The sequence below is a fragment of the Solea senegalensis genome, linkage group LG19 (genome assembly GCF_019176455.1).
Source record: "Solea senegalensis isolate Sse05_10M linkage group LG19, IFAPA_SoseM_1, whole genome shotgun sequence".
Lineage (NCBI taxonomy): Eukaryota > Metazoa > Chordata > Actinopteri > Pleuronectiformes > Soleidae > Solea > Solea senegalensis.
Window position 1 is genome coordinate 19590713 of NC_058038.1, and position 11826 is coordinate 19602538.

An 11826-nucleotide genomic window follows, 5' to 3' on the forward strand; every position below is an offset into this window, starting at 1 on the left:
CTGTTTTTCTCTTCTCTTATCTAAAAAAAGGATAAGATCGATCACTTCATTCACCTTAAAGGAAGAGCCCATAGATCACATGATCAATGCATCCCTCACTCACATTCTGGTCACACACCATCTCCCTCCTCACAGACTGTGCTTAATGAACCATGAATGTGAAATGTAAGGTTTTATGTTATTGTAATATTGTATAGTGCTGCAACTAATGAATATTTTCATAATCCATTCATCTGTTGACTATTTTCTCGATTAATGGATTAATCGTTCGGTCCATAAAATGTCAGTGGTTTCTGAACCTGTAAATGACAAAGTTCTTAAATGTTTTGTTTTTGTCCACAAACCAAAACGATTCAGTTTTAATGATTTCTTTGTGATATGGAGCAAAGAACCCGAGAATATTCACATTTAAGAAGCTGTCAAAACCAGAAAACCACTCAAACTGAATAATCGATCATCAAAATAGTTGATGATTAATTCAATAATCGATTCATCAAGCTAATACTGTGTGTACAGGATATACCAGCGTGTTCTCTCCCTCATCTGTAACAGTGATGTCCATGTGTCCAGGTATTGCAGCTGTGTCAGTCACAGTTTGTACAGTAGTTGCTGTAATATCACCATGACAACATGTAAACACGCTGTTTTGAGGCATTTCAGGTTTTTTTTACAGAATTATTTTTACATGTCTGCAGTAACTGATCCTCATATGATATGTTGGTCCATCAAAAGTCTTCTGATTAATTCATGAATATTATCATGATATACAACCTATATGTTTCTTTGTTTTAAACGGAGGCTTCAGGGTACAGCACATTGTCAATTTAGTTTATATTTTTAATCGTGATATTGTGCATAAATGACTTTCTAATCGCACAGATTATCATAAAATGATTCACACATGAGGAGGGTCTGTGGAATATTAAATAAAACATTTAAAGATGATCCTCTGTTGTAGATGATTACAGATGAAGCCACGTTACAGTCACTATTAAAAAAAACAATATTATTATGGAAAATATTATTTAATTATCATTAATATCACTATTCGATTTCATTTTGTTACTATATTTTGGATTTGCTGATAGGAGAAACACACACACACACACAAACCAGCCATCTTACTACAATATCTGTCTCCTCGTTCACACACACACACACACACACACGCGCACATACAAACACAGATAAAATCACGAGACACGCGGGGGCCTTACCTTGACCGTTTGTCGTCTCTAAATCACCGGCGCTGATTCAAACGTCACACCGGCAGATAATAGGTGGCTTCGGGTCGCGTTAACGTCCAAACCCTCCGTTACTCCTCGGTAAATCCCCGGTACACAACAGGCAAACGGTATCGTTGTTCTTGAGGCGGCTCTTCCCAGTTTTTCGCCCCCTTCATTACCGGATATCAGCATCTCCGCATCCACACACGGACGCTGGTGTTATTGTGACCATGGTTGTCCGCCCTCCGCTGAGCACGAGCTGACGTCTGAGCAGCTCCGGTGGCACGAGTCTCCTCCTGTCGACGGGAGGTGATGCATTATTCATGAGATGGGCGTGGCCGAGAGGCTCAGCGTGTGTAAGCCTGTGTGTGTGTGTGTGTGTGCGCGCTCCAGGTATTACTGATGTTGCGGGGACCTGTTTACACAGGGACTTTATGGGGACTTAAATGAAAACATTTTTACATTTTTATATGTTTTTTTTATATGGCTAGGCCAGTGGCCAAGTCAGTTAGGCCAAGTCAATGTAATGTCCAGAATGCATGTGTGTCCTTGTATATGTATCTTTATGAGGACCGTGCAAATTTTTGTCTGGTCCTTATATCTTTAAAGGGCTTTTTGGGTGTTAAGACCTGGTTTTAGGGTTAGGGTTAGAATAAGCCTCAGGTTAAGGTTAGGTTAGTGTTAGCGCTAGGTCAGCAGTAGTTATGGTTGAGCTTAGAGTAAGTCTCAAATTAAGTAATGTGCTCTGTGCTCAGTTAAAAGGACTCAATCATCCTGAAAATGTGGGTTAATCTCCAACAATTACCAGGGAAGTGTCTAAAATCTCGATATTTAATAGAGGAGTCTGGTGTATTTGGCGACAGCGCTGGTGATCGCGAGCAGTGAGCAGCATTACAAACCCTGCCACTGTACTGGAGTCTGTGTTCGGTCATGGAGGAAGTACTGAATGAATAGTTTTAATTAACTTACAAAGTGATGACTCCGCCCACATTGAGTAGGTACTATTTTTGTAGTGGAAAACCAACCTTAACCGTGCTGTGCCGAGGCGAGGCAAGCTGGGACCATAGTGGAAAAGGGGCTTAAGTCAACGTCCTTTGAAGCATGGAAACCAGACTGTGTGTGAGTGTATGTATGTATGTATGTATGTATATCTCTGTGAGGACCAAAAACAAACCATTGGGAGTGGGGACATTTTTGAGAAAGTGGGGACATTTTGTCTCGCCTTCACGACTTTAAATGGTTTTTGGTTGGGGTTAGAATGAGGTTTGGGTTAGGTTAAGGGTCAGGGTTAGGTATTTAGTTGGGGTGGTTAAGGTCAGGGTAAGGGTCTAGGGAATGTATTATGTCTGTCTCCAGTAAGAATGACCAGCAGCTGCCTATTAAAGTCGAGAGACAACCTGTTGTAGGGTGAGGGTGGCATGTGGCATGTGCATTGCTGCTGTGCTGCGTCTCTTGCTCACGCGTGTGTTCACACCAGCTGTGTCTCTGCTGCATTTTGCCCGCGCTCTCGCTCTGTGTCCAGCTCGTCTCCCCACACAACAAATATGATTATGATTTCATTTTCTCGGTTATCTCCGACACAAAATGACAACTTATAAAGAATGGTTTTGGCACAACTCATGGCAAGGGGAGTTAAAATAAAGGTTACTGACACTCAAGTGCATTATTTAGACTGTGATGAAGAGTCTCCAGGTGAAGACATTTCCAAAGGACAGAGGACTAAACAAAGGCAACTGGACTTGTTTGATGTTCCTCAGTCATTTTCAAAAGCTCATCAACTCCATCTCTTTTGTGTAGAGATCAAAACTTCAAAGCAGCACTTGTAGCATTAAGACATTGGGACCATAATAATAGAGGAAGGCTACACTGAATGTTTTAGATCTGAATTTGGGAATAATTAAAGACAACATGAGGGCACTGTGGGGTTCATGTATATTCTGCATAACAGTAATCAAGTCATGAAGTAATAAAAGCATGACTTAAATGTCAGTGTTGACCTGAGAGAGAAACTGCTGATGTTTTTCACATGATGGTAAAAAGTACCTAAAATGGATACTTGAGTAAAAGTACAAGTATGTTACCAGAAAAAAGACTGAAGTCACGTTTTATAATATTACTTAAGTAAAAGTCTTGAAGTACTACTACTACTACTACTGTACTTAAGTATCAAATCACTCACATTCATGCACAGGTCTGTTTTTGTGATTAGAGCATGTGAAAAACTTATTAATATACTATAGCTTTGTTTGATTGTTTATAATCTGAACTTATTCAATATGTGCAACATCAGGTGTAAGTCTAAACTAAGATATAAATGCTCTGTTTCTGTATTGAAAACTTCTGGATCAAACGTTTTCATAGATATCCATTTGATCTTCATAAATGTCCGTAGCGTCTTCAGCAAAGGGCTGGTTTACGTTTACGTAGTCGTCATCATCATCATCATCATCACTGAACTCGTTTTCTTCATCCAACATTCCACATGTTTGCGCCTTGTGCATGTTCTTGCACTGTGCTGGGTCAAAGTTTATATAGTTGGCCTCCTCATCGCTGTCAGAGTCCTCGTAGTGATTCCCGACACTCACTGGAAGACAACAGAGTCTGTCATTAACATGAGAAGCAGCTGTGGAGAAAGTAGCTTGTGCACTGTGAAACTTGGATCAGTGGCATTTTGAAGCATTTCGTGGGCCCCAGGCAAAGGGCACCTGCGGGGGCCCCCACATACAATCAAACCTATGCAAGAAAGTGGCAATGGGCTTGGTAATCTGTTTCTAAAGCATCTTACATATTAAAATGAATGAATATGCAAGGACCTTTTTAAACTCTTCATCCCTGCATCACAGATGTGACGTGAACAAAACAACAATCTCAGTGTATAATGTTACGGTTTGATGTTTGATGTTTTTTATCTCTTACTACACTCGATATTTCAGTTGATCCATTTGACAAAATGAAAAATACTGAGCACTGTCCCGATTTGTAAAATCTAAAGTTTGCTCCAAGCTTCGGTAGCTAAAGGCTATGCTAACAGGTTAGCGTTGATCGGGGTAGTCAATTCTGGTTTAAGGAGGTCCGGATAGAGACAATGTCCTCATGCACGGGTCTGCAGCAGCATCGTGTTTGAGATGCATTATAATTTAGTTCTACATAACAACTCATTTATATTTTTAAGTAGTGTTGTCGTTGTGTGAAGTCAAGGACTCAAATCAAATGAAGAAAGCTGTAATTCAATGCCGTTCCCACATTGATCCACTGCCACCGTCTCAGAGCAGATGAGACACAGCAGTTCAAACTTCCTAAGGGAAGGATGAATATGAACGCCTCGGCCCATTCCGGATTAAAAGTCCGGTTTTTGGCGTCAACCTTACGCAGTTTTGCCGCTGTGGGGGTGCAGCCAACGCACTCTTTGCGCACAGTTCCAAAATCTGGGACCAATATCAGTATCAGTTGATACTCAACTTAGTGATACAGTGGAGTGGTTCAGTGGTTAAGACCGGCACCCTGTGTGTGAAAGTTTGACTCCACCCCTGGCTGATTGTACTCAATTCCATTGTAAGTCGCTTTGGATGAACGCGTCTGCTGAATGATGTAAATGTAATGTAATGATATCAGTATTATAAAAGGATACAAAAGGGGTGTGAACATGCTGTTGATGCAGACAGTGTGCACTGAAAACAGACAACAACCTGTGTGTCCAGGTGAGCACTTACTTGGAGTTAAGGAGGGGACGCCATGTTGTGTCACGACTTGTCGTCTCTTACGTACCAGGAAGATCACCAGCGGGACCAGCAGCAGCAGCAGCAGCACAATCCCAGCAGACACTGAGGACACCAGCATCCACAAAGGCACTGGAGAGGAATATTTTTGTCTTACTTTGGTGCATAGAAGTTGGGACATTGCGTATTGGGTTACAATCAGTGTGTTTAATTACACCTTTTACATTTGTGTATTAAAAAAAGACATAAAATCCCATAAAGGTCTGTAGCATTGAGGGAGGGGCAAAAGCTGATCTACTGATAAAAGATGAACATGCACTGGAAACAGATTCAGAAAATAACAGAAATCTGAAAACCAAGTTTCCACATTTCACCACAGCGGACAAGGAGGTCTGTGTAGACTGATAAGAGAAGCAGAACCGGACTAACGTACAATATGCTACAGTACGTACGTTCAATGACGACACTAATCCACGTCTCCGCTGAAGTGAACTTCCTTGAGGACAGTGTGACTTCATACACACAGCTGTAGTTGCCGTGGTGATCATAGTTGGTGGTGGGGAACTCGAAGGACGCGGATTGGTTGACTGCAGGTTTGGTGTCATTGGCGGTGGAACCAGAGAAGCTGAGTGTGAAAAGGCCTCCGGGGTAGTGGGAGGGAACTGAGCAGGTGATGACAAAGCTGTGACCCCATGTGACCTCTACAGCTCCTGGACTCCACTGCAATGTTCCGTCAGGGGACGACAGGGTGATTTCAGGCTGCTGCAGTGGAACTATTTACAAAAAAAAACAATGAGATACATTATTATTCATCAGTAGAGGTCAGCATTTAGCCTAGAGCTAACATCATTAGCCCAGAGCAGTGCATGTATATGTATGTATATGTAGTGGATATATAATATCAGTTTTAGTCAGACTGACACAATCATTTGATGTATGATGACATGTAAATGTACTGAGTGGTAACCACGATTCCATCCAAGTTGAAGGAAAAGGTTTCAAGTTTATTAGATCAATAAATAATGTCTCTCTCTGATGTCGTGCAACAGAAATATTTAATAAAGCAAACTTGGACAATCCAAACACCGTCTCGCATTCGTATTATCTTTTGGGATTTTTTGTAATATATTTACTTTGATCATTTAAAAAACGAGGCGCCAACATCGTGATGCAGTGTTTTTGTCTTACCAATAACAGAGAAAGTGATGGGGTCACTTTTGGGAGAGTAAAAGTCCTGACTTGAACTCGAGGTCTGATACTGGCACCGGTATGATCCCTCATCGTCAAAGTTCACTTGACGAATGTTGAAGGTTGCAGAGCTGGAGCTTGTCTCTTGGCTCTGAGTGGGGGATGAGTCTGAGGTCTTCATCAGAGTGAACGTACCATCAACATGCCGAGTTGAGATGGAACAGGTGATGACAACATCGTTGCCCCAGACAACCTCACTGTGAACATCTGCAGAGATGCTGGGCTTCGGGAGGTTCACTGAAACAACAACACAAGCACTTAGGGAGCACAGACCTCTGCCAAGGCTGCAACACTTCCACACATGAACCCGGAAGTTTTACATTTTGAGAGCTTTACCTTCTTATAGCTATTAGCATCTCACACAAGCATGACATAAATCAATGTGATCTGTTGAGCTGTTGCTGAGACACACACATCTCATTATCATCATCATCATCATCCTCCGCTTATCCGGGGCCGGGTCGCGGGGCAGCAGTTTCAGCAAGGGACCCCAAACTTCCTTTTCCTGAGCCGCATTGACCAGCTCCAACTGAGGGATCCCGAGGCGTTCCCAGGCCAGAGAGGAGATGTAATCTCTCCACTTGGTCCTAGGTCTACCCCGAGGCCTCCTCCCAACTGGACGTGCCTGATACACCTTCCTTGGGAGGCACCCAGGAGGCATCCTCACCAGATGCCCGAACCACCTCAACTGGCTCCTTTCAACGTGAAGGAGCAGCGGTTCTACTCCGAGCTCCCCCCGGATGATCGAGCTTCTCACCCTATCTCTAAGGGAAAAGCCAGCCACCCTCCTGAGGAATCCCATTTCGGCCGCTTGTACCCGCGATCTCGTTCTTTCGGTCATGACCCAACCTTCAAGACCATAGGTGAGGATAGGAACGAAGATTGACCAGTAGATCGAGAGCTTTACCTTCCGGCTCAGCTCCCTTTTCATCACAACCGTGCGGTAAAGTGAATGCAGTACCGCACCAGCCGCTCCGATTCCCTCGTCCCCTCACTCGTGAACAAGACCCCGAGATACTTGAACTCCTTCACCTGGGGCAAGGAGTCACTCCCTACCCGGAGAACACACACACATCTACACTTGTTAAATGGGATGTCAAATGCTGTCAGATCCCTAAATCTGGATCAGTTCTGGATGAATCCGCCTGATCCTGCATACACATTCCAAATATGATGAGTTCCGGGGTTTTTTTTTTTACAGTTTTGCCCATTATTTCATGAAAACTTGCATCCTGTTCTCATCCAGAGAGCGTTGCACACCGCCACGCTGTCATATCTCTCAGGCTTACCCTACAGACATTAAAGGTAGCTTTCATGCTCTGGGCTTTTAATTGACTTCTATGTAAACCTACTGGCAGCATATTTGGATGCTACGAGCAGTGAAAAAAAAGTCAGACTATTCGGTTAGGTTTAGGACTGATGTTAAGGTTAGGACCAAGAAAAGGACTCAGGTTAAGGTGTTTGGACCACTGACCACACTCAGGGCAGCTGCTCTAAGCGTTTCGATGTGCAGTGGGTAGATTCTTTACAAAACTGAATGGTAACATCCTTGGATGATCACCTAACTTACTGATGAAAACACAACAGCAACAAGTAAAGAATGATTAGGACTACTATAATCTATTACCATAAAACTCAACTCAGTCATAGGATTAACGTGTGTTAATACTGAAAACAGATCACGATGCAGTACAACGACAAACTGGCACAGCAGGGAAAGAGAACACGAGGTGCGGGGAGACGACGAGGCACAGGTGAATCTAATGGGGGCGGAGCAGACAATCAAGTCTGCAAGGAAAACACACGGGGCAGGAAGTGACACAAGAGGAGAGGTAAGTTTCACAATAAAACAGGAAACAAGAAATAAATAATAGATTGATCAAAATGAAGGATGAGAATAGGACCAGGAAGTGTATTTGTGTCTTTACCTTTGACAGAGAGTTTGACAAAGCCACTTAACGGAGACTGTGAATACCCAGAACTATCTCTGAATCGACACTGGTACAATCCGTCATCGTCAAAGGTCACTTGAGAGAAGGTGAGACTAGCAACAACTGAGCCGCGTGATGATAGCTTTGCTACTCTTTTCCAAGCGGTTGAGCTCGAGGTCGTCATGAAGACGGCGCTTACATACTTCTCAGGTGAAGTTGAACAAGTGAAGCGGACGTTCTGGCCCCAGGTGATCTCACCAGCTGGTGTCAAGGAGATGATGGGCCTTCTAACGATCTCTGAAATAAATCCCAGTATTAGAGTTTGAATCTTTCTTACGAGATTAAGTTGTGATTCAATTAACAAAAATCATTTCTTGTGGTCAAGCGGAGGGGAAATTGGGCTTGTTACGTGGAGGGTTGCCGGTTCGAATCACCCCCGATCACAACCAGTGTTCTTTTAATGCAGGTCCCAAGCCCAGATGATGGGAGGAATTTTATTTGTATTTTGTATTTGTATTTGATGCAACAGAAATGACAATTATTGCGAGTTTAAATGAGTCTTTAGTCTTTTTCATATAATTATATATTAAATGAAAAGCCGTGTTCTGTCCCAGTACGACACTTTTTTAATATTGCTATTTTAAGTTCTGGTGCTTTTATTTGCGTGTCACACTTCTCACAAGATGCTGACACTTATCACTTATCTGTTCAATCAATTATTACAGCCCAGAATAATGATTTCTAAGGCTCTGTCTATGGAGGACTGAAAGTGCCAAAATCAAATAAATAAATACAACATTAAATAAATAGAATGTGTCATTAATTCATTAAAATACCAATTCATTTTGGGTACAAAAAAGCTGATCTAGTCTGATCCCTTTTTGCTCTGTCAAGCCCTTGTTTTTGTTAGTAGTTTGTTCCACAAAAAGAATGTTTTTTCGTTAGTTTTCCCTCAATAAGAGTCTTCTTTGTTTGTTAGTTTTCCCTTGAAAGAGTGATTTGTTTGTTAGCTTTAGCCCAGGTATTTGTTAGTAGTTTTTCCCTCTTATGAGTGGTTTTTCGTTGCACTTTCAAAAGAAAAGATTGTTCATTTTTAACTAATTGGGTCCAAGTCCTTGTTCAGTTGGGACACTTTTTTTCTTCCTCGAGTTATGAGATCATTTCAACTCAAACAAACTGAAAGAGCTTGATTTGCCTGAACATTTACAAAACGTTGGCGTTGTGTTTAATTCACCTCCATGTGAAACAAAAGCCTGTTTCCTATTCTTTGTGAAACGAGTCTGTTTTTGGGCAGTCGTCGTCGTCGCTGCCCGTCTCACAACACAACTCACTCATCAAGCTGACAGCGGTGCAACTGTTTGATTGACAACTACTTCATAATACTTTATAGTTTAGTGTTAGAAGGGGGCGGGACATGGCATCTACTCACTGTTTATGTTTATGCCAAAAATAAGGTCAATAGGCAAATAGCCGCACTCTAGAACCACATAAGTGACACACATCAATCAGAATCAACAACATGCCTGTTAATAAAACGTGTGAGATTTTAGCTGAAGTTCGAATAAGAGAGAATCCCTTATTAGTCCTGCAATGGGGGAACTGGCAGGATCACAAGTAAAGAATATCAAGATGATAGCAAGAGTATATGCTACATGGACAGTTCTATCACAGGAGAGTGGACTGACCTGCAGCAGAGAAAGACGACATCAGGAGCAACGAGCCTGGAACAGAGAAAACACACGGTATTTGCCTTTACTTAACGCCATCTTTGATTCTTTGTTACAGTTGGACTTGTTCAAGCTTGAGTGCTTTTGTTCTCTTTATCACTATTTCTGTTTTATAACTTTGAGGGATGGGACGATACCACTCTTTTGTGTTTTTGAACATTTATGAACGTATGAATCTGTTGACGACACGTTTGTGCTGAGTCATTTCATAGACATTAATCTCAAACTGTGTGACAAATATTGTTCTCTCAAAAAGAAGAAATCAACCAAACATGACTCAGCTAAAATGCTAAATGGTATATAATGGTAAAATAAATAGGATTTTTGGATTGTATCAGAGTCTACGTCTTTATCTGTCCGATATCCGATCCAGTGATTTTGAGCAGTATCAGACGTTGTTGTTGTTGTGTAGGGAAGTAAGAGGAGAGTGACGTGATAAGTTGGTCCAAACTTCCGTTTTGTTTCCCTGTAACATTTATATTTTATTCTATAAATTCAGATATTTGATCTTTTTCTCTGAAGTGCCCAGTTTTACTTCCTTGTTCCATTCTTCTCGTTTTCTTGGTTTCACTGTTACTAATGTTGCAGCCAGTGCCGTCCCAGCGTGGTCATATTCAAAGTGAAGCACGAAGTATTGTGACCCTGAACTGGAAGTAAACACGTAAACCAGTTTAATGACTTCAAATAATGTGCAGTAAATGTTCATTCTTACATAGGAGTTTTTGTCTTCACACGCTCTTTTGCTGATTATATCATTTATGCCTTTGGCCGGCTGTGGATGTAGCACCTGTGGCTGTGTGTACCAAATAATAAAACAGTGTGTACCCACTCGACCCCAGCAGTTCCTGTTCACACAGACACAGACTCCAAAATAGGCAAAAATAACATTTCTGTAACTGAATGCACACATTTACACAATGTTCCCTCACTAGAAGACGAAATGCCAGAAATGTACCTTTTGACTATCAGAGAGGCTACAAAGTGAACTCAATCATAGACTAAATCTTGCCTGGAAACTCAAGTTTGTGTTACTTTGAACACCAAAGTCCATTGAGAAAATTGGCAATTTTAACTCACGACACACAGGTAACTGCCGCCTCCACTGGTAACTTCAAATGTGCTATTTTGTAACTTTGGTGTTTGAAATCCTTTATTCAGTTTCACCTAAGTGAGCAAAGTTATCAACCAAGGCAGCAGAAGAGCAACGGCTCCACTGTCCCCGCAAGATTAATGGACTTTGGTGGGGGAGAGTGAGTGATTTAAAAAACTTTACTGTCTAACTGTGAGATAAAGCATATAATATATCATGTAACCACATTTAAAAAAGCCCAAACTATCACTGTAAACCTTTATATTCTGTTTTCATTTTCAATTCAAATTTAAAAATAAAATGTACATTGAATTAAATATGTAAAAAAAAAAGTAGTTACTTGAATATTCAAGGTTCCTTGAATATTAATAAATATAATATAATAAAAAAGGAAGACATAGTAGACATAGAAAACATCAAGTGTGCAGTAAACTCACCCAACGCTGGAATAGTGCAACACATTCACACTTGTTGTAAAAACAAACGACATGTTACTCACCAAAACAGAGTCCAAGTACAAGTCTGCACATCCTGATGAAAGCAGGTGAGATGGTGAACAGCAGCGTAGCAGTGATGGTGTGAATATACTGTGTAAAGAGGAATTCATGGACGTGCTTCAAACATCATATTTAGTGTTACTGACTGTGACAGATCTCAATAGCCCACATGACAAAATGTGTCTCTGAGTCAGTGCAGTGGTTTCTATCCGACCACATCTGAAAAAACCAGCCCATCAATCATGTTTAAGTGTTAATGCCTCTGCAGCACAACTGAGATCTGACGATTACATGCAAAAGAACCAAGGGGTGTGAAACACCGAGACTTAAAAATGATATTCAGTTTCCTGTTTTTTATTGAACTTCTTGTTTCTTGTTAAACTGACAGCGT

At 41.4% G+C, this 11826-nt stretch overlaps 2 protein-coding genes across 3 annotated transcripts in view; both read right to left on the reverse strand.

The window, feature by feature from the left end:
• Window positions 1–1512, reverse strand: part of tanc2a (tetratricopeptide repeat, ankyrin repeat and coiled-coil containing 2a) — a 48976-nt gene extending 47464 nt beyond the window's left edge. For both annotated transcript variants that reach the window (XM_044050423.1, XM_044050421.1), the window contains exon 1: window positions 1218–1512. The gene's annotated coding sequence lies outside the window, so the exon portion shown is untranslated. The remainder of the gene's footprint in view (window positions 1–1217) is intronic.
• A 2025-nt stretch (window positions 1513–3537) lies between these two features.
• LOC122785626 (alpha-1B-glycoprotein-like) lies at window positions 3538–11680 on the reverse strand. The gene is made up of 7 exons (XM_044051511.1): window positions 11438–11680; window positions 9807–9842; window positions 8119–8418; window positions 6131–6427; window positions 5395–5715; window positions 4937–5074; window positions 3538–3810 (listed from the first exon to the last, which is right to left on the reverse strand). The coding sequence occupies exons 1-7, from the start codon at window positions 11466–11468 to the stop codon at window positions 3572–3574; spliced, it is 1362 nt and encodes a 453-aa protein (XP_043907446.1). The 5' UTR covers window positions 11469–11680; the 3' UTR covers window positions 3538–3571.
• Window positions 11681–11826: the final 146 nt, after the last annotated feature.

Coding starts and splice junctions, on each gene's coding strand:
- LOC122785626 (XM_044051511.1), bottom strand. CDS start 11,468: ATGTGCAGACTTGTACTTGGACTCTGTTTTG. Junction 5,716..6,130: donor CATCACTTTCTCTGTTATTG/GTAAGACAAAAA, acceptor TTTTGTAAATAG/TTCCACTGCAGCAGCCTGAA. Junction 5,075..5,394: donor GATTAGTGTCGTCATTGAAC/GTACGTACTGTA, acceptor ATTCCTCTCCAG/TGCCTTTGTGGATGCTGGTG.